This window comes from Microtus oregoni, unplaced genomic scaffold (genome assembly GCF_018167655.1).
Source record: "Microtus oregoni isolate MIOR12 unplaced genomic scaffold, Mior012 000062F_ref0000492, whole genome shotgun sequence".
NCBI classification, from domain to species: Eukaryota; Metazoa; Chordata; class Mammalia; order Rodentia; family Cricetidae; genus Microtus; species Microtus oregoni.
This window is the reverse complement of record NW_024543872.1, coordinates 8,940,964-8,966,863: the sequence shown is the minus strand read 5'-3', so window position 1 is coordinate 8,966,863 and position 25,900 is coordinate 8,940,964. Positions and strand designations below refer to the sequence as shown.

The window sequence follows — 25,900 nt, the reverse complement described above, 5'->3', positions numbered from 1 at the left end:
TTGAGAACCGCTTCAGGAGCGACCTAGCCTTTTCACTTCCCCACCAAATGTGAACGCCTAGGCTGGATGCCAGGGAGACTTGGGGGAGCCACACAGAAAACTTGTGGGGATGGTGGGGCGAGAGAGGCCGTTTAGGGAGCACACTGCCGAGGACTCACTGTCCCAGAACGAGCTCGGGTTGCCAGGCACATGGTTGCCGGGTGACCAGCTGGCTGTTTACTGCAGGGCTGAGCCGAGCCACAGCGCTGGGGCTCGCAGCACCCACCATGGCCTCCCGTAGCGCGGGCACACTATTGACCGAATTCAATGCCGCCTTCGTGCCCCCCGCCCTCATGCCCGGGTAAGCCGCCAGGCACCCTGGCACACCTGAACTTGCCCGTCAGAGCCCTCCTCCTCCCCACTGCACACACCTGCCAGGACGCCGATGCTCCGCCCTCCCAATCTGGGGGACTTCAAGGAACCCCATCTGGCCACTTTTCCTTCTTGGCTTTCATGACTTTTCTGCTATAACAACAAGCAGGCAGGTGATGGGACTGGAGAAGTTGATGGCTGAGAATTAGCTCGGGATGATCCCATCTGCTATGGATGGGGCCAGAGTGAGGAAGGAAAAGATGAAAACGTGCGTGTTTGGAGCAGCAGAGGAATAATGTAAGGAGGAGTAGGAGGGCATGCTGGGTATTCCAGGAAGATGAGCAGACTGCAAACGGGAAACCCCCAGCCTCAACAGAACACAGCCTATTCTGCATAAAATTTGAATTGTTTTCCAGAAGCTGCAACAAGGCACCATCAATTTTAGAAACAGCACACGCTGAAGTAGCTGCAACCAGAGGCTGGGGCTCTAGTTTCCATCCGGCCTGTCTGTGGACGGGGCCTTTCTCTGGCATTCAGTCAGCTCCAAAGCTGCTCTGACTGCCGCAAGACAGAAGTGGTTTTACAAAAGCATGGGAGTTTCCCAAAGGCAAGCCAGGAGTGTTGATCAGCTCGCCTTGGAGCTTGCCTGTTCATTCTTTCTTCACTTGGAAAAGATGTTGGGTGCTCATGGGGCATTGCCAGGCGTTCTAGGATCCTGGGAAAACAGACAGATAAGGGGAGAGGTTACTCTTGAGGGGTTCCAGCCTTCTATTTAGATTTTCTTTTCTTTAGATTTTGAGATAGGGTCTCATGAATTTACCTAGACAGACCTTGCGCTCTTGAGTTAAACTAGGCTGTCCTTGAACCTTTGATGCTCCTGCCTCAGTCTCCTGAGCGCTGGCATTAGAAGCCCATGGCACCAGGCCTGGCTCTCATATAAATACATAAGGTTTAGTTCAAATCCATCTTTGTGGCCATAGTTAGCAGTGGTTTTGCCATATTCTGGGTGTCTGTCATGAGGTATGACTTGATACATTGATACTTTATTTTTCTTAAGCCTCCACAGGCTTTTATTGGAAGAGCCTCTGCCATCAGACCCCTTGGTTCTTTATTGCCTGCTGAGCAAGACCTGGGGTGCCCGCGGCCCTGCCCCACTATTCCCTCACTCTGGAGGCTGTGGGAGCTGTAATCTCAGGGCAGCCCCCACAGTGCCTCTCTTAGCATACTGCTCATCTACAGTTCCCTTGAAGCCACATCCTATCCCATGATGCCTTTAGAAAGAGTCATGACGAGTGGCCATAAAGGAGGCTTCACTAGCCTGGACTAGACTGAGCAGCTGAGTCTATGTCTGCTGCTTTCTTGTCAAGATCTTGCTGGGAGAGGGGGTGCTTTCATTAAGGGTCCCCATGAACCAGGAACGAAGTAAGCCATCTGGTATTTCTACACCTCGTTGGCAATTCTGTTAACTTAATGAAGGAATCCAGGATCCCCTACCTCGCCTGGATAATTATTTTTTTCCTGCTCTTTTTCAAACATTAATCACAGATTTTAAAGAACAGCCAGTCTCTCTCGGACACTCAAATCACTTCCTTTGTAGTTTTATCCACAGGCAGAGAATATTTGGTTGGTGAGGACCACACAGCTCTCATAGCCCACATTCTTGCTGTTTCAGATATGGCCATGGGGACCTACCTATGCATGATCTCTAAGAGCTGGGATGGAGCCAGGTCTCTGGTACCTGGCAGTAACACCGTAAATCTCCAGCTGTGTGCTAGGCTCACACTGTGATATGTCCATTCCAAGCCCCTCTATGGTAAGGTCTCTAAGGCCCAGTGTGATGGCTCAATGGGTAAAGGAACTTGATGATCCAAGTTCAATCCCTGGGACCCACGTGGTGGCAGGAGAAGAGAACATACTCCTGACAGTTCTTCTCCGACCCCTGCACACTGGCCATGACACACCCAGCACCATCTCCCCAAAATTAATCAGTAAAAAAGATTTCATAGCCACCAAGAGAAGGAATAAGCTTCTTGTCCAGGGACACTCCACGCACCTTCATGACTTCAATATTCTGCTTTATCCCAATGTCTACCTGAACCTTCCTGGAGTCCATCACAGGCCCCATTGACTGGGCAGGGAGGGAAGAGAGTAGAAGGTGAGAGAGTCAGCCAGCCGGGGCTTGAATGGGCCCTTATCATTCCATCACCTTGGGGAAGTCTTCATCCCCACTCTGTTCTACTTACCTTATCTATGAATGAAGATGCGTGTGCAAGTTAGAGGAAAGGAAATCGATGCTCACAGAGCCTTGCTCTAGGTAGCTGTTATCTATTGCTGTTCATTACAACACTGCTGTGCTCAGTGCCTGAAGCTACAGGGGGCAGCCGGGAAGAGAAGGGTGATCACGATCGTGATGATGATGATGATGGTGATGATGACAGTATTCGGATGGCTGTCAAGATGACCTGTTTTGTTTCTTGCTGTTTCAAAGTAGCACATTGTCCAGACACCTTCTGTATATTGTAGATGCTATCTGTATGTACCTGGCTTAGGTGCCGCACTGTATTGGGCAGAGAACTCTTGGTTCACAGGCCCTGGGACCATAAACCGTTTGAAGGGTTAAGACCAGCTCCTGTGAGGGCCTGCCCGCTGCTGCAGGTCAGGTGTGACCCTTCACCTCCACCAGCACGCCTAGGCTCTCTGTACGTTCATTCATGCCCAACCTTCTTCTTGAAGCTCACTCCAGAGAAGAAAGCATGGGTTTGTAGCATTCTCCTGGATCTGTGTCAGAAACCCTCCAGGTAGCTAGTTTCAAGATATCACCATGGTGGCTCTAAATCTGAGAAGGTGTGAGATAACACACCACCACATGGGATATCGACTTTCAGCAATTTCAGTTTCCCAAGGTCAACTCAGTCTGAAAATAAGAATAGAAGCTTCCAGGGACAAATGATTCATAAGCTTTAAATAATTTTTATTAGTGTATTGTTGCAATTATCTCATTACACCATTAGTTATTGCTAATCTCTAGTTAAACTTTATCATAAGCCGATATGTATAGGAAGAAAGTGAATACAGAGAGTTGAATAACTGGAGATTTTTGGACAGATAAATTTTCCTGGAATAGGAGGCTTGTCTGCGTCTGCACTGTAAATTCCACAGATAAAAACTAGAGAACACAGATGATACACTCTGTGTTGACTGTTTGCACACTTATTATCTTAGTTTTCATACCATTTGTTTAATTACAACTTTAAATAACTCAATTTTTTTTACACTGGTGATTTATTCACTTGTTGTTTAAAACTAGGCTTTTTAGCACAGATACATAGCTGAATTTTTTTTTTTGTTTTGTTTTTCAAGACAGCTTTTCTCTGTAGCTTTGGTGCCCGTCCTGGAACTAGCTCTTGTAGACCAGGCTGGCCTCGAACTCACAGAGATCCGCCTGCCTCTGCCTCCCCAGTGCTGGGATTAAAGGCGTATACCACCACTGCCCGGCCATAGCTGAAATTTTTGCAACCACTCATTTGAGGCCAAGTCAAGCAAGTGCTAGCAACCATTCTCTCATCTGCCAGCTCCCTGGGGCCTATGGCTTCTGGGATGAGAGAGAAAAGGTGGAACAGAGCGGATAGGGTTGGGCAGGGCTCAAGGCAGGCCTAGCACATGGAGGTGCTGCCTCCAAGATGGGCCAGTCCATCGCGGAGTATGAAACAGGGGCTGTCTCAACCGGATGTGGTCCTCCATGTTAGATGTGAGAGCTTTTGTTTATATCCTTCCTTGGGACACATGTAGAGGTAAAGGCACAAAATGAGGTTTTCCAGTCTTCCCTGGTGATTCCAGAGTGGAGGACCTTGGTGACAGGGCAGGCCCCAGTCTAAGCATCTTTTTAAAAAGATTCTCCCAGCGTGCAACCTTCTGACAGCTCAGCCTTAGGCTGCGGGATCTGACTAAGGCCAGTGGGCAGCTACCTTCTGTGATTCTCTCGTCTCAGCTACATGTATAGGTGGCCCCCAAGCAGACATCAGACTCTGAAACCTCACTCTCCTCCTCTGGACTCTGCCCTTCAGGGAGTCCCATCTCCGTGGAAGCCTGTTTTCATTTGCTGTGGTCCTCCGGGAAGCCATTTTACCTGCCTTCTCTCAGCACCTCTGCCCAAGGCCATCTCCTCCTTAGATCTCAGGCCTGAGCTAATCTGAGGTGTTACTTAGGTAATCGGTGCTTCTACACCTGCCGGGACATTAAGGAGCCATGAGAACAGAGCATCTGGAGCCTGGAAACCCAGACTTTGTTTCAGAGGTTCTCCTCCTTTCCTAGAGAAAGATGGGCTCTCTAAAACAAGCCCCCACTTGTCAATTCAGTCTCGTAAACACTTACAGAGCACCTTAGGGTAGGAATGGCAGGAGCACAAATAGGAACAGTGGAAGGGCTCAGGCCATTTCAAATACAATAGAATGTGGACAGGCCAAGGAATAGACAGCTGAACAGTGGGTGAGCAGGGCCTTGGAATCAATCATTCAAGGCTTCCTGGACATGAGAGTACTTGGGTTGGGAATTTAGTTCAATGATAGAGCACTTGCCTAGTGTGCATGAGGCCCCAGGTTCAATTCATAGCACTGTTTAAGAAAAAGAGTGTAGTTGGCATCTCCTGGAATGGCAGATATGATCGATCGTGGAGGAGGGAGGGGAGGGAGGGGAAGGAAGGGAAGGAGGGGAGGGAACCCTCTGGATGAAAAGGGTGGCACCCTCTGGATGAAAGGGGAAGGGAACCCTCTGGATAGAGGGGAGGGCTTGAGCAAAAGCAAAGGCTGGAGGTTCTGTGTTCTCAAAGCAGCAGTCTAGTTGGCTAGAGTGTGAAAGCTTCTATAGGAAAGTTAAGAACAAGGTTGGCAAGATTCCTCACACAGGCCCACAGCTAGGGACCCCCCCTCCCCCGCCAAAGCTGGCCTGCTTTCTTCTTAATTCCATAGGCAGTGGGGAGCCCTCACAGGTTCTGCCAGGGGATGGGGTGGAGTGGGAGGACGCCTTCAGCTCCATCCTCAGTGGAAGGTACAGCAGAGAAGAGGCTGTGCGCGGAATGGGAACACGCCGAATGTAGCAAGTTAATTAGTTAATAAGGCTGCTCAAGGGATCCCTGATGCTCATGGTAATTAATTTTAATGTCAGCTATGGGGCCAGCCAGTGCTGTTAAGAGGCAGGGATGGGATTGCTCCCTGAACACACAGGGATCCACAATGGGCCTTAGAATCCATTTGTGGTCTTGGCCCGGGAGCCTGGCTCAGCATCTCTTAGCTTGTATATGCAGGTAGATGGAGGAACGTGGGGGCAGATGAGTGGTCAAGGATAGAAGAAGGGGTGGGTAGGAGATGAGCTTGCGCCACTGCCATTCCCCTCTGTCAAAGGGCCAACGGAAACAGGGCAGCAGAAGGTCTTAGTATGGAGTCCTGTGGGGTCTGTTGAAAGCCCGCACATCCAGGTACAGCCAAGGGACACACGCCTAGCTTCTTGTTGTGTCCTCAGAGTGCTTACTAATGAGAATGCGTGCACAGGCACACACCTGGCAGAGCTGTGAATTGAGAAGGAAAGCCAGGCAGAACTTAAGAGAGTTGCGGAGGAGGGGGCTTCTATTCTATTGGGATGCAAATGTCTTGGCATTCAGCGAGGGTGGGAAGGCAGGGAGCAAAGGAGGAGGATGGCAGGGAGCTGGGGAGAGGCAAGGAGAAGAATCCTAAGGGCAAGTCTCATTTCCACAGCTCTTATCTTCTGAGGAGCCCAGTGCCCTGTGGGCGGGGTGCTCTATGTGCGTTGGAAATCTGAACTCCCTTTAGAACAGGCCAGGGACGCCGGGCCCCCAGCGACCAGGACTTGTCGCTCCTCCTATGGACATGTATTGAGTGCTGGGGCTGGGGTGCGGCTCGGGAAGAACACAGAGGTAGACACTTGTTGCCTTAGTTTCTTTCTATTGCTGTGTTAAGACACTGGCCAGAGGCAGCTTGAGTAGAAAAGGGTTTATTTACCTTGCAAACCCAATCACAGGCCATTATGGAGGGAGGTCAAAGTGGGAACTCAAGCCAAGCAGGAGCCCGAAGGCAGGGACTAAAGCAAAGGCGATGGAGGACCTGCTACAGGCTTGTTCCCCATAGCTTGCTCAGCCTTTTTTTTTTTTTTTTTTGTTTATGACCCAGGATGACCTGTCCTGGGTGGCACCTCCCACATCAATCACTCATTTAAAAAAAAGTACCCCCACAGACCTGCCTACAGGCAATCTGGTGGAGGCCTTTTCTCAGTTGAAGTTCCCTCTCCCCAGATGACTCTAGCTGTGTCAAGTTGACAAAATGAAACACAATACTAACCAGGATCGGTGTGGATTTGAGTCTAAATGTAAGGATGATAATCCCAGAGGCAAACATTCACAGGGAGGTGCAGGGTGAGATCAGGGAGGCAGCTTAGAGTACTAGTTCTTCCCAAATGAGAAGGTGGCAAATCCTCTGGGGGCAGAAGAGCAGCCCTGCAGGCAGAGGAGCTGCTGATGGCATCAGAGACTAAGGGTGCAACACCGCGTGCAACTCTGCTAGGCCTGGGTGTCTGGAGGGAAGTGGGCCATTGTGAGGAAGATTGCCCTGACCCGGACACAGACTATAGTGGTGGCGGTAGAGGAGATGGACCTGACTGCAGGGGGGAGGGAGGGACTTGGTTGAAGAAAGACTCTATGAGAATTGAGGTTGTCCTGGTGAGCATAAGTGTTGGGGAGAGGAAGGCAGAGAGAGGTTTGGGGAGCGTTATGAACACCGAAAGCTACCGTTTGGTGACCCCTACCTTAGGCCTGAAAAAGGGGCCAGATGTGAAGCCACATAAAAGTGATTTTGTAAAAGAATACAATTAGCCCTGATTTTCTCTCTCGAAATGAAAGTGTGAAATTTAATCTCACTAGGATGTAAGAGAAGGAAACTTAAATAAAAGGGAAGATCAGGCAGATTTAGATAAATGTCAACTCATCAGAAAAAGATATTAATCCCTCCAAGATCCTGGGGTGCGTGGGGGTGGGGGTGGGCAGCCAGAGAGTGAAAGCCAACAGAGGCTGACAGAGTCATTACGCCGTGTACCTTTGGTGGTATTTCCATTTTCGATGGCATGGGTTGACTGTGCGGAGACATTCTCGGTGCGCTCCCATCTCCCCTCCACCCACCTTTCAATTTTGGTTGCTCAAGTTATTTTTGCCTTGACAGGTTTTATAACATTCGCTTCTGTTCTGCAAGCAGCGCTCACCTGGCTGCTATTCCTAGCCGTGTTCCTGAATAGGTTGGAAGATCACCAGCCCTCGTTCTCACAGAGTTCCTGTTTGACTGAACTTAGTTCTTCCTTTGAATCACCTCTTGATTGGCAGGGTTTGTCACTCAGCTCTTCTTCTAGGGAGAGCCCGTGACTGTTTTATTTTCACACCTTCCTGCTGGGAAAGGACTGACTGGCCACCTGGCTGGTGACATAGTCTCAAGGCATGCTTCCGGCAGAGTGTTCTCTACGACCCACATTCCTCCCTCCCTCGTTCCCTCCCTCCATTCTTTTCTTTCTTTGATATTGGTGTGGCGTCTTATTTAGGGTTCCTACTGCTGCAAAGAGACACCATGACCACGACAATTCTTATAAGGCAAACATTTAATTGGGGCTTCTGGCATGGTGAGGCAAAGCATGTGTCTCTCCTTCAAAGAAGAGGAGAGAAAGTTAGCTATAAGCATCCCGACGTTCCCAGTCAACTCATAGCAGCAAAACATAGCAGCAAGAGAGTCACGGAGCTCTAGTCTCACTGAAGCTAAGGAAAGGTGAAGCAAGACCTCCCTTTCATACCTGTTGTCTTTGACTTTGCAGCTTATTGGAACTACATTTTTAGGAGGTTTTCTCTACAGCATGAGACATCTCAGGAACTCTGCTTCTGCTTCTCAAAGTTCTTCCTTCCAAGCAGGGATCATCATTGGCACGAATGTAGCAGAGGGCCAGTGTGAGCCAAAGACATTGATGGACTTGATTCAACCAGTAGAGAAACAAAAGTGGAACTGAGAGAGTCAGGAAAGAGCAGGGTTGAAGAAACAAAGATAGAAGTTCTGGGGCATTCTTTAGAGAGATGGAGACAGAAAGAAGGAGAAATGGTAGGATGTGAGCGGCAGCAAAGCCTCCGACAAAACTTCACAGTCCAGAAAAGACTAGGGCACATCTGTAGGCAGAGGTCAGAAGTGAGGAGAGAAGGAGACATTAAAGATGGCAGGAAGGAAGGGCAGAGGCTGAGGAAAACAGAAGGCAAGAAAGGTAGACTCCAGACACAGGTGGGGTATACCATGGTAGAAAGGAGGATTCTGTCTTCCAGAAGTGGCCATGGTGGCCACACAGGCTCTCAGGAGAGGTCAGCAAAGACTCCCAAGCCCTCAGTTTCTGTATCAGAGGTTGCATGGCTGTCAGCTGGAAGTCCAGGAGGATCCAGAAGAAAGGGCTATGGAGTGGATAGAAAAGTATCAAAAGCCCATAGAGTCAAAGAATAGAGGGAAGGGCTGGAGAGAGACCCATGAAGCCAGTGACGGGATCTCCTAGCTTGGCCACCTCTGCGGCCTACTTCATGCCACTCTGAGCCAGGCACATCCTTGTTACCAGGCAGGCCCACTGGAGGGAATAATGGGACCAGGAACCGGAGGAACTTGAGATATTTTGATCACAATGGAAATTAAGCAGCAGGTCTGCTTGCCACTCTACATGGTTTTCTTGCATTTTTTTTTTCTGAAAATGCAGGGAAAGAAATCATGTATTACTGCTTAATTCTAGGCCCGCATTCATTGTAAAGAGGCAGAGAGGCCTAAGGGGCCCTCTTGGGTCTTGATAAGAGTCAGGAATGTAGAAACAGACAAGCTGTAGTTCCCTGTACCACCAGGGCTTAACTGGGGTTTCCCTGGTGTGTGGTTGGCCATCAGTTCTCATGGAGAGTGGTTGTCATCTTAGGACATATATTGGAAATCCCAGGAACATGGTCACTGGCCTTCTGGTATTTGATAATCTAGGTTCAACTGTGTCCATCACAGCTACTGTAGATATTCTATCTGCTCATCATTCTCCCTGTTTAATAAACAGCTTGTTTTCTCCCCACATGCCAAATCAACTATGAAGAACCAGGGACTCAAATATGTAAAACACAAACCCATCCCGCATCTGAGAAGCTTGCCATCTGAGGGCATTAAGAGGGGTAGCACTCTGAACAGCACAGAAAGAGGCACAGGTGATGGAGGGAACTTTAGGGTGCAAAGGGAACAGATATACCCATTTAGACCTGGAAGAGGAAGAAGCTCTTAGGCGTGGTATTTGACAAGTCTTAAGGAACCATTTAGTATTGGGAAGCAGAGCAGGGTAATACACTCAAGACCTAGAGGCAGGAAGATATCTGAGTTTGAGGCCAGTTTAGTCTATGTAGTAAGTTTCAACTCAGCCAAGCTACAAAAAAAAAAAAAAAAAAGTGAGGGAGAAGGCAATGATTCACAGGAGGGAGTGGAATAAACAGGCTGACATCCTGATTTCAGGAGACCCAGGAAAAGAAGGAGGCAAAGAAGAGAGGGCACAGAGAGCAAGGGAACATGTCACCTATAGAGTCACAGTGGTCCTTTAGGCCTGGGACACTAGGTGACCTTGAGGATACAGGGGGGTAGGCTTTTAACTACTTCACCAATGATTTGATGTTGGGCAGTGCCATGTCTGGATTGTGGGAATGGATTCAAGGAACAGAGGTTTGAGCACAGTTAGGAGAGCAAGGGTGTTATGGCCAAAGTTTCAATGAAGGGTATATGGCTGAGCTTAAGCGATCCAGGTGGAGGGATGATGGGATGCCTGGCCGGATGGGAGAGGTAGATGTCTACACTTTCACCTGGAAGCTGTCCCTAGCTAGGGGGAACTCTTCATGGAGTTAAGGCCAGACTGGTGGGCAACGTAGGCGTGAGAAGTCACACTCTGGAAGGACCAAAGGAGATGTGTAGTGTACTTTGTGCTTGAAGAGGACTCCTAGGCTAGATTATGGTGAAGGCCATGGCTTGTGTGTCAGAACAGACCCCAAAGGAACCCCAGCCCTTAAGAGGTTGTGAGAGGGAATTAAAGGAAAGTTTAAGCAGTGAAGGAATCCATCAACAACAGAAAACGGATAGACATGCAATGGAACAAAAGGGCCCAAGTTCCAGTCCCGACAAGCAAAAGAACTTGGCAGCGTTGACTGTGTAGTTCTGGGTTTACCAAAGAACATACAGGAAAGGGGCTGCGGAATCTCCCTCTGCGGCTAAGGAAAGCTGCTGAGGCCAGATGTACATCAAGGGTGTCCCTGTATGGAGGCCTCTCTGAAGAGGTCCTTGTGTGAAGCTGTGAAGTTAAGGCTGGACTTTGTTGGAGACCTCGAGATGTTGGAGATGCCAGAAATATAGGATGTCTGCCAAGAAGAACTGCCGACTGGTTGTGGGACCAGCCCAATAGAGAAGTGTGTTGCAGTCAACAAAGCAGAAAGGAATTGGAGAGCGGAAGAATGCTTTGATACCGGACATGGAATTGCAGAATTTGGAGTTTGTCCTGCTGGTTTTAGATCTTGCTTTTTGATCCAGTATATCCTCACAATTAGAAGTATTTGGAGGTGTGGTCTTATTGGAGTAGGTGTGGCCTTATTGAAGGAAGCGTGTCACTGGGGATGGGCTTTGAGGTTTCAAGTGCTCATACCAAGCACAGTGTTTCTCTCTTCTTCTCGGTCTATGGATCAGGATGTAACTCAGCAACTGATGATAATGAGCTAAGCCCCTGGAACTCTAAGTAAGCTTCCATTTAAACACTTTTCCTTTATAGGAGTTGCCTTGCTCATGGAGTTTCTTCACAGCAATAGTAGAACAGTGACTAAGACAGGTGGATTGAGGGTCTGAGTCCAGCTGCTTAGCACACACATAAAAGCTTAAAGTCCAAGTACGGCAGAACATATCAATAACTTGAGCAGTGGGAGTCTGCGGGGCTCACAGCGCTCACTAGAGAGCCAGTCCAACCAGCTAAGCTCTGGATTAGTGAGAGACCCTGTCTCAAAAAATCAGGTGGAGAGCAATGGAAGAAGAACCCAACATTGACCTCTGACCTCCACACATGTATGCTTTCTCTGTCTCTTTCTGTCTCTGTCTCTCCCTCAGATGAATGGAAAAGGATAAAGAGACTCAAAAGAATGATCAGGGAAGTGGATACAAAGAACAGGGCAACCAAAAGTGACTTTTCCAGGGTGGATAGGAGATGTCCTCTGCACTAACAGAGGGGAGGTCATTATCAGCAGTTTCAAGAGCAGCCCGAAGGAGAATCAGGTGCTGGAATGTGAGAACTGGAAGGCGATAGGGACCATGTAGACTGGAAAGCTTCAGTCTGTCTGATGTGCTGGGCAGCCTCTCTCTGTAAGTCTCATGTAGCCAAGGGTCTTCCATCTCGGAAGGGTCGCTAAGCCCATCTTCTGTCCCTTTTGCTGGGCCTCCCTGGCATCAAAAGAGTTGTTCTAGGGTGTTTGGCACCACAGATCCTTGGTCAGGTCCCCCAGGTCATTTGGACAAGCCTCTCGTGAGGTCATGGGGGTGTCAACCTGAAAACCACAAGGAGTGGGAGGAGTTGGAAGAGGGGCAGATGGACATGAAGGAAATCTAGCACTCATGTACGACCTTTTCAAAAAGAATTTAAAATCAACACAACTCTCACCTCAAAGGAGAGGAGAGAGCTTATTCTAGAGCCAAATATGGGTGCCTGTGGGCCCGGAACTCAGTGTTAGGTTACCCTGAATTCCGTGTTCTAACGTGATAATGGCTTGATGAAGTTTTGTTTTTAAATAGAAACAGAATAAAAAAAAAGCTACAAATCAAGACCCTTTAAAAATGCATTGGAGTAGGTCAAGTGTCCTCTGTTGCAGTCCCCACATCTTATCTGATGGCGTTCTTACGGTTGGTAGAAAATAGGGGTTTAAGTTAATGCCCTCAAAGCTGTCTTTACCTATTAGTCACTGGATGTTAGGCCGGGCACAAAGGCAGGCAAGGCATGGCTCTTTAGTGGTCTATTGATAGCCCGGGATGGAATGTGATTAGGCTCTGGACCCGCAACGTTCCAACCTCTCCAACTCCAATCTCTTCAATTAAAACTAATAAAGTTGGAATCATCTCTACTTAGCCTTAAAAACAAGTTTAGTTGGAGGTGCAACAACTTTAGGGAACTTTTCGCTCATGGGAGCGAGACCCAGCCAGGCCTGTGCTGCAGAAAACCAAACACACACAGCATTTCCCTGCTGAGCCCACCAGCTTCTCCTGTCTCCTATAATGCGATGACTGCAGAAGACCAGGGTTAGACAGAGCCCTGGAATCTCCTGGTCAGTCCTTAAAGAGCTGGGGGATCTGTGTGTGGGTCACTTGTCCGTAGTCCCCCTGAGAGGTTCAGAGATCTGTGGTCTGGAGGACAGCAACCCAGCCAACCCCTCTGTGCCAAAGAAGCCGCCCAGAGGCCTGTTCACGTGACCTTCCCCCAAAGAGCTGAGCAGGCTAGTGCTCTTTAAGAATCCTTTCACAGCCGAGGGACACAAGAACCCTCAGTTGCCAAGGGCCTGTCTGAGAGCTACTATGGTTGTCATGAAGTTGCATCTTCCTCCACCCACCCCTCCCCACTGTCACTGCAGGTATAAAGGCCATGTCCCCGGTGTGGCTTCCTCCTTCGGCTCCCCATATGGCAACACCACCTTCAAGTACTTCCAGGACCTCCGCAATGCAGCCTTGGAGAAGAGCTATGCACTCCTCAGTGGAGGCCGCTTTCCCACCATCTTCTCCCCTAACCCCTCCCTGGTGCTGGATAGCCAAGTGCAGAACTGGGGTCGCTGGCTGCATATGCCCATCTACACGCGGTTCAACCTGGACAAAGGGCGCAACTCCGAGATCACTAACTTCTACCAGGTGAGCTGCCTGCAGCCCCAGCCTGGAAAGGCCTGGATGGCTGGGTGGGGGGGGGGTGCCTTTTTCAAAGTTTCAGGGCCCAAGGAGATCTTCCGTAGTCCAGGGGTTTTTGTGGTTCTGTCTTGCTCTGTCCACAGTCAGTGGACTTGGGGAACCTTCAACGAAACTCCAGCCCCTTCCTTCACTCCCTCTATTTTTTTGATTCCCTGGCCCTGTCTTAGTCTCTCTTGCTGTGATAAAACACTATAACAAAAGCAATTTAGGGAGAAAAGAGTTTATTTGGCTTACATTTCCATATTACAGTCCACTATCAAAGGAAGTCAGGACAGAAACCTGAAGGCAGGAGCTGGAGCAAGAAGCCAGGGGGGAAATGCTATGTTTTAGCTTGCTCCCTGTGGCTGCTCTGGGACCACCTACCAGAGACAGCACCACCCACAAAGGCCTGGGACCTCTCACATAAATCACCAATCAACAAAATGCCCCTCAGGCTTGCCTACAGGCCAAACTGGTGGGGGCTTTTTCTCAGTTGAGGTTCTAAGCGACTCTAGCTTGTATCAAACTGACGTGAAACTAGCCAGCTTTCTTACTTCTTCCCTGAAGAAAAGACCCAAAACAAACCCCAGGGAAAATCATACACAATCAAAGGCTCCACTGAAATTTCTTGGTACCCACTCACCCTCCACAGTTCCCATTCCCCTTAGAGTGTGCCCCAGGTCATCCTTAGCCCACATTGGACCAAAATGTCAGATGAAGAGATGAGGATGAAAGGGACCTAGCCACACCACTGGTACTTTTGCTTCCCTGGCTCATCAGGTGTTCCCAGTGCAGCACAGCATACAGGACTTGGTTGGAAAGAGGGTTTGGTTCATGCTAAATCTAGGAGCCCTGTTCTTGGAAGCATTTTCCCTCATACCTCCCTCCCTCCCTCTCACACACACACGCACACACTCACACACAGCCTGGTAGGAAGGATACAGACACTGCCTGATGCCAGAGCGGGGGACTTGTCCCAGTGAAGGACATTCCCCAGGGGCAGGATGAGTAGCCAATCCCAGGTTTTAAGAAGCTACGGGATCATCTCAGTGGGTCAGTGGCAGCCTTTCTTTTCCTTTTGACTCTCGCAGACACAGCTGCTCCAGGAGTGAAGAAGCAGAGCGTGTGTGGGCAGCAGTGTGCTCAGGGCATGGTTGTGTGGACATGGGTACGTGTGCTTAGAACATGCTTGTGTGGACAGCGGTGTGCTCAGGGCATGCTTGTGTGGGCAGCGGTGTACTTAGGGCATGCTTGTGTGGGCATGAGGCATTGAGGACAACATCTGGTTAGCCATTGAGCTGAGTCCCAGGATCCCTGGAGATTCTGCCAGGAGCATGGGAGGAGACGTCTCACTCCTGACTAGGTACAGCCGGGAACGGGTGATGCAGTAACACCCCGTTGTGTGTTCTTTGACTGAACTGTAGACAGTACAACAGCAGCGGCAGTACTACAAGGACAAGACTGGCACGGTGCCCCGCGTTCCCTACTTCGTGCTGCCTGTGAAGGAGCAGAGCCGGTACCCCCTACCCACCGACTTGTGAGTGTCCCTGTCTTCCTCCCTGTTGGGAACACCCATACACACACATCCACAGGGCACCCACTCCTCATCCAGCTCTAGAGCCCTAACACTCAAAACCAATTAGCAACCTAACCTGTGGTGCCTGTGGTACAGAAGCAGTTGCATTGCAGAGAAGGTCCCAGGCCCAGGACCTAGTGGAGGGAGAATGCCAGGAACCTGTGTGGGCACAATCAGGAAGTGCTTTCCTGACCAGGTGCATACTCCACAGCCTCTGCTGGTGGGAACCTGCCCTCTGCTTCCTCTGCAAAGGCCTGCTCTCAAAGCTGCACCAGTTAAACCTGGAGCTGCTGCTGCCCTCTGGTGGTTGAATGGGATACTACATCCACTAGAGATGGGCTTGCCACCCCCACCTTCTCGCCCTCTCCTGTGGAGCCCAGTCTGGGTTGTTCTGGGAACCTACTTGCACACTAAGAACTTGAAAACATCTTAAAAGCTTAACTAACCAAGTAAAAACATGTAAGAAAGCATGTTACAGCCTAGCCCTCACGCCTGGGCTTATCTGGGAGAGCCTCGGCCCACCTCCAGGTCAGACCTATTTTGCTCTGTAAGGTGAGCCAGGCGGTGTCTTTCCTCTTGCCACTCAAGGGATCACAAGCTTATTCCTAGGCGACTGTGGCTTTGGTAGAGCGGTGGGTTGTGCCTGGTTAGAGACGCAACACTCCAAGCCCATTCATTCTTCACCCATCTCTTGCATCCCACCTCCCTTTTCTGGGGAGGGGCTCTTAGGAGGTCAGTGGGCAGGTTTGGGGCTCTAACCCTCCATAAGCCCTGTGTACCTCAAGAGCCCCGGCCTCAGCATCCAGCTGTCAATAAGCAACTGTTCCCACACCATTCGATAGATTCTGCAGACATTGTCCCACTGCCTCTAGAAGTGCTTCTCTGTGGATAAACAGGTAAACTGAGTCCAGAGAGGACCTCAGGAGCTTGTGCTGGGTGGCCTGGTTGCTGGGGTCCTAGTCTGGGAAGAGACCCATGTCTGCTACCATCAACTCAGCCTTTGAGTTGACCTTCTTTCTAATGAGGCGATTCTGAGTGTGTCTCCATGGAGACAGGTCTCCTGGCATTGTGCCAGATGTGTTCTTCTTGAATCTTCAGACCACTGGATCTTGTTTTTTCACCAAATTACCTGGTAGTCCATAAGACAGTGCCATGCCTGACCCAGACAGTTAATCTTAAGTGCCTAGGGAAGGTCAGTGACCAGTTCTATAGCCTGAAGAGTCTCTACCTTTCTGGAATTCCATCACCACCATCACCACCACCACCACCACCATCACCATCACTGCCATCATCACTATCACCACCACCAGCAACACCATCATCATCACCGCCATCACCACCATCACCACCATCACCACCATCACCATCACTGCCATCATCACTATCACCACCACCAGCAACACCATCATCATCACCGCCATCACCACCATCACCATCACCATCACTGCCATCACCACCATCACCATCACCATCACTGCCATCATCACTATCACCACCATCACCGCCATCACCGCCATCACCGCCATCACCGCCATCACCGCCATCACCGCCACCACCACCATCACCATCACCGCCATCACCACCATCACCGCCATCACCACCATCACCGCCATCACCGCCATCACCGCCATCACCACCATCACTGCCATCACCGCCATCACCACCACCATCACCATCACCACCATCATCACTATCACCACCACCAGCAACACCATCATTATCACCGCATCACCACCACTATCACCACCATCACCATCATCACCACCACCACCATCACCACCATCACTACCATCATCACTATCACCACCACCAGCAACACCATCATCATCACCGCCATCACCACCATCACCACCATCACCACCATCACCGCCATCACCGCCATCACCGCCATCACCACCACCACCACCATCACCACCATCATCACTATCACCACCACCAGCAACACCATCATTATCACCGCATCACCACCACTATCACCACCATCACCATCATCACCACCACCACCACCACCACCACCACCACCACCATCACTGCCATCACCACCACCACCACCATCACTGCCATCACATTCACCATCCATCACCACCATCATTCCTACTGTAACATCACCATTGACTACCATCTCCTAGAACAGCTGAGTGTTTACTCCTTGCCTTGCCTTCTCTGCGGAGCTTCATTTAGAACAAAGCCAATAGTGTAACAGTAACAGCAGCTCACTGTCACATGGGTTTGCTTCCAGCAGGAGATGGGACCAGCATCCATACCCAGGTCCATGTGACTTTGCTGATGTCACACTGCTGAATGGCCACAGGGCCACAAAGCCCTTGTGGGTACATGGGGTTATGGTGAACACTTTTTACCCTTCCCACCAGGCACACTGCCTGACGACAGCCCCCATCCTTACCCCCAGGCCTCCTCTGAGCCCGAAGAGTAAGTGGCACCTTCTCAGAGTGTCCCCTGACTACCTGAAGCCCTACCAGACCTTCCCATCAGGGAAGAGAGTTTCCTCACAAGAGCGGCAACGGAGGGACCTTTACTTCGAGTTCAGAGCCTGAAACCAGGTGGCTGACACCAGGGAGCCTTGGCCTGACCAGGCTGGCTTGCTTGAAATAAAATCTTCAGCCACAACCACCCCACCCGCCTCTCCTTTGGGTCCTATCACCATGCATCCTGCGCATCTGGGAGGCCAAGCCTAAGAGAGTCTAGCTGAGATGCAGTGTTAGCTGCAGTGGGCCACCCAACTGCTCCCAAGTTGAGGCAGGTGGGATTGGAGGATCTGACAAAGGTCAGGCTCACGCGTCTGCCCAGGCGGGTTCCTCAGGCGTGGAGACCTCACATCTGCTTTCACTAGCATAATTGAGAACACCTAGCCTGCGTCTGGAAGTGGGTGCCACAGCTCCCAAACAGCTGCCCTGGGTGTTCACGCTTAGCCAACTTTTTCTCTTTTCTCGGTCTAGGACCCCAGCCCGTGGGATTTTGCCACTCACATTTTGAGTGGGATTTCCACCCTCAGTTAACTGACTCCACAAACCCCCTCTCTGATGTATGCATAGGTGTGTGTCACTAACTCCATAGGTGTTTCTTCGTCCACTCAAATTGACAGTCAAAATAAGCCTCACTTGTGGGAAGGAACTGTCCCTGGAGCCTTGGTGTTATTTAATTGACCTTTATGATAACTTGTAAGTACAGCGTCTCACTGAAGATGTGGAACCTCAGGATGCTGAGAAAGTTGCCCAAGCCCACACAGTAATAAATGACACAGACAAGATTTGAACCAGGTTTTTGCGGCTCCTCAGTCCTGGCTTCTCACACAGCCAATGTGGAGACAGAAGGGGTCTTTATGATTCGGAGGGGCCTGGCAGTGGGGCATCTTTTGAAGAGAAACTCTTTGAACATCGTCCTGGAACTCGCTCCATAGACCAGGCTGGCCTTGAGTTCAGAGATCTACCTCCCTTGCCTATCAAGTGCTGGCGCTAAAGGCATGTGTCACAACCACCCAACGGGCTTATTGAAGAGCTGGAGGGGTGAGCTGGAACTAAATACTCTTAACAACCTGGCCACAGGGAGTGGATGCCAAGGTCACAAGCCTAGGCGACCTTTGAGGGTCAAACGTGACAGCTTCCAACCTCCTGGGAGACTTTAACAGGGCAGAGAGTAGGATGTAGCGGCCCTATAGGTGGTTCTGGGGAGGAAATCTCCACTCAGAAGTGCGCTATACCATTGGGCTCCCCCAGCCTTCCAGCCCCTCCTGGATTAGATCAAAGCGACTTCATGGAGCACTGGGTGTCTGTTGCCTCCAAACGGGTGAGTCAAGACATAAGACAGAACTCAAGTGCACACTGTGAGAAAGTAACTCTTCCTGTGTAACCCGTGCTCATCTACTTCCCTTGGGACCACAGAGATGAGAAAAACCACGTGCCCAGCAGGTAGCCCATCTGGCAGCTCCCACAAGTTCCCATGGTGCACTTCTCTTGTGTCCCCGAGTCTCCAGCCAGCTGGACCCCAAAGTGTCCCCAGAGTGGCCAAATTCATGGCAGGGCTTGGCTGAATAGCAAAGCAAATAAGCCCTAAATGCTGGTCACACATGGTCCCATCCCCAGAGCCCAAGTGTGGCAAGCAGGGCCAAGATGTCTTCTCTGTGAGAGGAAGACAGAGAAGCCAGGCGCCAGCTGGAATGACAGCTATGCGCACATCCCTGACGCTGCTCTGGGAGAGGATGGGTCACGGGTGGGCTCCAGAGGAGGGAAGGTCGAATATTTTCCTTCTGAACTTTGTTCTATTTGGCTCGGTCCTCTCCTCTGACATGGGTTGAGGCTTGAACTCTGTCCTAAAAAAGATCACCATCCTGGCTTGCCTGGAGTTTTTGGCAAACCTGAGTCCTAGAATGAGCAGTTCTCAGCACCAACGCCCTGTGCAGGACCTGCCTTCCAAAGGCAGTGGGCATGACGGAGCTGGGGAAAACATTTCTTTTTATTTATTTAGTGAACATTCTACAGGCGAAGGAGGGACAGGGACAAGCCATCCTTCAAGTCAGATTCCACCATGCCAGGGCACAGGGGAGGTCCAGTGGTCTTCCTCGAGGCTGCTGGGCCAGAGGGTACCTCCATATCAACATCCCCAGAAATGAATCCGAAAGGAGCTGGAAGGAAGAATCCAGAGATATTTGAGGGCCCCATCAGGCCTGTTTCTGTAGGTAATAGTCCCAGCAGACTCAGACCGTGTGTGTGTGTGTGTGTGTGTGTGTGTCTATGAGTGCCTGTATGTGTGTCAGTGTGTCTGTGTGTGTGTCTCTGTGTGTGTCTGTGTGTGCCTGTATGTGTGTCAGTGTGTGTGTGTCTGTGCGTGGGTGTGTATGAGTGTCAGTGTGTCTGTATGTGTCTCTGTGTGTATCAGTGTGTGTGTGCGTGGGTGTGTATGAGTGTGTGTATGTCAATGTGTGTGTGTGTGTGGGTGTGTATGAGTGTATGTGTATGTCAGTGTATGTGTGTCTGTGTGTGTGCGTGGGTGTGTATGAGTGTGTGTCTGTGTGTGTGTGCGTGGGTGTGTATGAGTGTATGTGTATGTCAGTGTATGTGTATGTCAGTGTGTGTGCGTGGGTGTGTATGAGTGTATGTGTATGTCAGTGTGTGTGCGTGGGTGTGTATGAGTGTATGTGTATGTCAGTGTGTGTGTGTGCGTGGGTGTGTATAAGTGTATGTGTATGAGTGTCCGTGAGGGTGTATGTGCACTCATGTACATGTGTGGAGGCCAAAGAGCAACCTCAAGTGCAGTTCCTCAGGAACCATCTACCTTGTTTTTGTTTTTTGGTTTTAGACAAAGTCTTTTGCTGGCACCAGGGAGCCCTGTGACCAGCCTGTCTCAGCCTCCCCAGCCTGGGTATCGCAAGCATATGCCACTACACTCAACTTCTGCTATAGACTCCAGGGATGAAACTCTGGTCCTCATGACTGCATAGCATAGCAAGCTGTTCACCAATTAAGCTATTTCTCCAGCCCCTAAACGTTCTTTAAGCTTCTCTTAGCATCACCAGAAAACAAAAGGTTTCTGCATTTGAAGGTGTCGGAGCCAATGGAAAGAAATGGTAGCTATTTAGACACAGGTACAAGGCAAATAGGGTTCCAGTGCCAAGGTTGTGTGGGGCTGTTGTGGAGGAAGAGGAATTCCCTCCGAGAGGACTGATCCCAAGAGAGACCTAGCCACAGCCCTCTGATGGTAGTCACGATGGAGTCAGGAGCCTTCATCTCCATCCTTGTGGTTGGAAGAGGTGTGGGCCCAGCTGGGCCAATCAGAATCACTCTGGAAATTTGGAGTTGAGCTGAGACACCACTTAAGGGTCCCTGAAGTTCAATCAAACATAACATAAACTGTTGGGAGGCTGTGACACATGACGGCCCGTGTCTGACAACCCAGAGGTTGCTGGTGTGCAACGGAAGGTAGGCGTGGAAGAGTAGAGAAGTAGGGTTAATGGAGGTAGAGATGGGTTGGAGAAAAGGAGAGAGAGAGGGGGGGGGGGACATGCAGCTGCCTGGGCTTCTGCCAAGGTTCCTGCTCAACCCTGCTCTGTCCTTTTTTTTTTTTTTTTTTTGAGTTGGTTTGTAAAATTCTCCAGAGTCACCATCCTTCCTCCTCATCAAAATCATCTTGTCTGTGAGATCAAGGGACAGTGTTAGGAGCAAGTGTGCCAGACGCATCACGGGATGCTGACTCAGCACAAGGAAGGCTGTTCTCGCCGGACTGTTCAGTCATGACGAGGACTACCTCTGGAGAGGATGCATTTGTTCCGAACTGGAAGGGACCGGAAGACGACAAATGCAGCCTTGGGAATACAGAGGGCCATCATCTGGAGGGAGGCTGGAGCAGAAATCAGTGAGGTCCCTTCTGCTCTCAGGTAGAATTAGCTGCTTCTCTTGTGACATTTCTTTTGTCAGCTCTTCCTCTGGCATCCTTACACTGCTGAACGTCCCCCCCCCCCCCCCCCCCAGCTTCTAGTGTATCTGGAAATAGTGTATCTGACACAGGTCAGATCTGAAGTCCAGTAGGTACCGGGAGATATACACAGATGTTCTGGCCATTAGGAGTAATGTCTCTGAGGTTGTGCCAACCCCACGTATGGTTTGCAAACCCTGAAATCCTGTCGTCTCCTGTGTTGGTTCCCCAAGGTTGGCAGATTTCTCAGACACTTAGGTTTCACTACTTCTAAAAGAATCAGTGGAGGCCAGGAGACTCATGACTTTCAAGGCAAGACAGAGACATGGCACTGTTCCAGCGGAGACTAGGGAGCCTTCCCTGCCTCCAACCTTGCTGGACAGCCCCTCCCCTTAAGAGTGCCTTACTTCATGAAATCTGGAGATTTGGCCATTGCATGTTCAAACTCGGAGAAGGACAGCATGTTGTCATTATCCAGATCTGACTCGCTCAGGACCTGGTGGAAGGAAGGAGGCAGAGATAACCCCAGGAGATGGGTCTGAAGATGGAGAGACAGACAGCATAGAGGAACTAGCGTATGGGAGGTGTCTCAGGGCCCCCCCCCCCAGAGTGGTGTGTACTAAGGTATGGGTACAGGAGGTATCACGGGCTGGCCTTTTGGAAGAAGTCTCCTCAGCAGCCCCCAGCACCAATGTGGCACTGAAGACAGTAGTCCCCTCTCACCCCATCAGCCAAACACAGGCATGAGCCCCGCATTGGAAGAAGCCCGAGTCAGGCAGGAAGTGACACCATTCAGCCCTGAAATCCTCAGGGACTCTCACAATCTGAGAGCTCATGGGCCTGTGCCCCATCTTAGGTTTTCAGGGCTGTGCCCATGCCTTGCTGAGCAATGTGAGCAGGGGAACATTGCGATGGGTTCATCTCATGCTAAGCTGCGGTAGGCCCGGGGGCCCTCGGTGACCCCTGTCAGTGGGAGGCTCTCAGGTGGGAAGGGAGGAAGATAGAAGGCCTGTACTGGAAGAACAGACTTCTGAGGCAGGGTTCTCTCCACTGTGTGCCCACTTCTCAGGCACCACGTGCTGCCCATCCCCCGTGGCGGCTGCTGGCCGGGGAGGGGCGGGGAATATGTGCAGCCCACTCCAGGCTTGACCCTGGATCCCCTCCCAAGAAGATGGCCTGGTATCCTGGAGCTCTGTGTGGTCACCGGCCCCCTCGGGCCCCACCTTTCCGCTTCTGGATACACACGTGGTGCGCGACGTCCATCAGCAGATCCTCAGACACGTCGTCACTTTTCAGCAGCCTCAGCACAATTTTCTGGAGGTCTTCCTCGTCGATGAAGCCGTTCTCGTTAAAATCTGCAGAGAGGACACGGAGGCTGAGTCCCGGGCTCATGGGACCAACTCCCATCAGCCTCTGGGAGGCCACGGAGTGTCCACTTGCTCCGATTGTGTCTAGAATCTAGGACACGAGGGGGCGCAGCTCGCTGACTTGTGGGGGTGAGGTGTGAAGCAGCTGGACCAGCTGTAAGACAAGTAAGGCAACAATAATAGCAGTAATTATAGACATCGACTGTGCACCTACTGTGTGCTCGGATGTATTCTCCTTTAAGTCATTGGGTCCTCGCTGTCCACCTTTCTATTGTCTTATTTTTGTCAAGAGTGCACCAAGGTTCAGGGGTGACATAGCTTGTCCAGACGTCCAGGAAATGGGAGGGCGAAGTTCAAACCCAGCTAGGTTGGCCTGGCCGCACACTCAAGTCTATGGTCAGAGTAGAAGAGTGAAAGGTGGCCTGGGTTTGGGACCAAAAGCCTTGGGCATCATCCCATGCTTCTGTCCCTGTGTGGTAGCTGCCTGAGGGACCTGGAGGCAGGTCCTAGCTTCTCAGGGAAGTGCACGGAGGTTCTTGAAGCTCTCTTGAAGCTCGTGCAGCTAATGGGCTGGCTTCAAGGACGCCAGCTGTTCGCTCACTGAGTTGGGGGCTGGAGCAATGCTCCCTACAGCTTGCCATCCTAATTCTGAGGACAGTGCCCAGCACAGAGTGGAGTCTCGATGAATGAAAGAATAAATGAATGAATGAATGAATGAATGTTCGACCTGGTAAGTGATGGGGACATGACTAAACTCCACCATTTAGACATTACAGGAAATCTGGGCTCTTTACCCCTCACAGCTGTCTCTACCACAGAAAATCACTAATTTTTAGCTGGACAGAGGATCATCCAAATAAAACAGTTTCCCAGGTTTCCTTGCTACAAGAGGTGGCCAAATGGCTAAGCTCTGCCCAGTGACATATTAGCAGAAGAGGGCAAGTGACTTATGGGAAGGTCTTTGAGACAATGAGGTCACCATGGGACTAGAAGGCAAAGCAATGGGAAAGAGGAGCCTTGATCCTTAGTGTTACAGAGCCTTAGGACCACTGTGGACAACCACTTGTGGCTTCTCCACAAGATATATATTTAATCCCAGTTCATTATTTGAGCCTCAGTTTCCCTGTTTGTAAAATGGGTACAATAGTTGTACCTCTCTACTGTGAAGGTTAAATGAGAAATACATAGCCATCCCTTGGCATGAGTCTAGAATACAGAAGACTCCTGTTAGCTGTAGCCAGGGCTTAATTCTCCATCAGGTGCTTCATTGTTAAGTACTAAAAATGAAAACCTGAGAGGCTGTAACATCCCACCTTGAAGAATGGCCAACAGAGCTAGTGGGTTATTAGGGAAACTGAGGCCCAGCGTCTGCTGGTACCGCAGAGTCCTTTTGTGGCAGATCCAAGAACTATCTGCCCCCAAAGGCAGAAAGTGCATATGGAAGGCGAGGTACGTCCCTGACTGTATTTCTCGGTCTGTACTAGAGCCCCAGTCTGAGTTGATCTTGGGCGCTCTTCCTGCGCCGGACATGAATCAGCGGACCAGGTGAAAGGGGTGGGGAGCCCCCCCCCCCCCCGAAGGAGGCACCGAGCAGGCGCAGTGACACCACACTGCCGGTAAGAAGCTCCTCTGCAGCCTCTTCCCAAGCCCCTGCAGTGTGCCCAGGCATCCTGCTGGCCTAGCTCCCGTATGCAGAGACTACAGAAAATGACATGGCTTTGGTCCCAAGCCATCTGAAAACAGAATCATTTGCTAGAGTAAACGTAGTCCTGGGTGGTTCCTGTCCTTCGGGGATGCAAGGGCAGAGCAGTCTGGGAAAGGGCTAGGGCCGGGGAGTCTGCGCCCTGGCTGGGTCCCAGTCTATGCTAACGCAGCCGTCTTAGAACTCGCAGCCTGTGACCGACCCCTCGGGTGGGTGTGCGGGCCTCACACTGTAAGCTTAGAGAACTGGATTGGTTAAGGTTTAGCCTCCGAGCCCCTCCTAAACGTGCTTGCCACGAAACGAGCTAAAGCTCATTGCTCGCAGACCAATGGCAGCTTCAGTGGTTTCCCTAGGCTTCCTCGGCGGCCACGCCTAGCCACAGACGTCCCTGACGTTGTTGGCTCAGGTCTCAGGAAGGTGTGGCAAAACCTGCAACTTGCTTTCTGCCTGAGAAGCCATAGCTGGTGCCACCTGGATTAGAAAGGCGTGGCCGAGACATCGGTCTCTGACGATTGATAAATCTTCCTGAAGGTATGGAGAGAGGTGACACTGATCACACCGAGGCCAGAATATCCCTCGGGGCAGAAACTGGTGTCCAGGAGGTGAGTTCCAGGCCTCAAGGTGCTGTAGCCTTGCTGAGAGATTCTCAAAGCAGTTCTTGTTCAAGATGACCCCGGGGTTCAGATGAACATACAGGGATGGCTTTCCCGTCTCCACTGCAGCCATGGGTGGCCCATGACATCATTCTGGCCCCGGAAATATAAACTGAAGTGTCTTGGTGGCATTCCAAGAAAGCTTGGGAACAGCTGACTTATTTGTGTCTTTGAATGTGGATTTCACTTTTATTCTTTCCCCCATTCCCTCCGTACCACTCTCCCTGCCTGGAATAAAGATGAGAAGTCTGTGGGCACAGGACAACAGTCTCGTACCAGGACTTTACAGTTGAGGAAGCATAAAGGATTCTGGGCCCTTGCTTGCTTTCCGAAGTCATCAGTCCAGCTCTAGACTGCCTGACTCCAGACTTTCTCTCTCTCTCTCTCTCTCTCTCTCTCTCTCTCTCTCTCCTTTCATTTGTTTATTGTTTGTTTGTTTATAACCAGGGACACTGCTACCTGTAGCTGGATACAATCCTAACAGATACAGTAATACAGCCAGCTAGAGAAGGAGCCTCCAAACCTGCCCAGGGGGCTTTGCAAAAGCCCGGAGGCCAGGAGATACCATTCCATCAAGTTGTTTCTCGCTTTGATTTAACTCCCAGGTGGTTGGAGTATGCAGTCAGGTTAGGGAGGCAGGAGGCTAATGCATGGCTTTCTAGACTTTTCAGAGGCTGAGATTGGTGGGGGCACAAGGGGTGTATCTTGCTAAGATGGAGATTTGATTCAGAGGTGTAAGTGGGGCCAGAGGATCCACATCTTTGGTCCCCTCCTGAACCTTACCCGGAGTCATCAGGTCAAGAGCATCAAGAGGTCTTTGGAGTTTCACAAGATCCCCTACCATG

At 50.6% G+C, this 25,900-nt stretch overlaps 2 protein-coding genes across 2 annotated transcripts in view; one reads left to right on the top strand and one right to left on the bottom strand.

The window, feature by feature from the left end:
* Positions 1-266: 266 nt before the first annotated feature.
* Positions 267-17,462, top strand: LOC121439564 (protein FAM166C-like). The gene is made up of 4 exons (XM_041640077.1): positions 267-340; positions 13,028-13,298; positions 14,756-14,868; positions 17,318-17,462. The coding sequence occupies exons 1-4, from the start codon at positions 267-269 to the stop codon at positions 17,460-17,462; spliced, it is 603 nt and encodes a 200-aa protein (XP_041496011.1).
* A 1,951-nt stretch (positions 17,463-19,413) lies between these two features.
* The window catches only part of LOC121439626 (calcium and integrin-binding family member 4), a 57,365-nt gene continuing 50,878 nt past the window's right edge, over positions 19,414-25,900 (bottom strand). The window contains exons 5-7 of the mRNA XM_041640156.1: positions 22,579-22,688; positions 21,741-21,829; positions 19,414-19,546 (exon numbers count right to left, since the gene is read on the bottom strand). Of these exons, the coding sequence (XP_041496090.1) occupies positions 19,516-19,546; positions 21,741-21,829; positions 22,579-22,688 (230 nt within the window). The 3' untranslated portion in view covers positions 19,414-19,515. The remainder of the gene's footprint in view (positions 19,547-21,740; positions 21,830-22,578; positions 22,689-25,900) is intronic.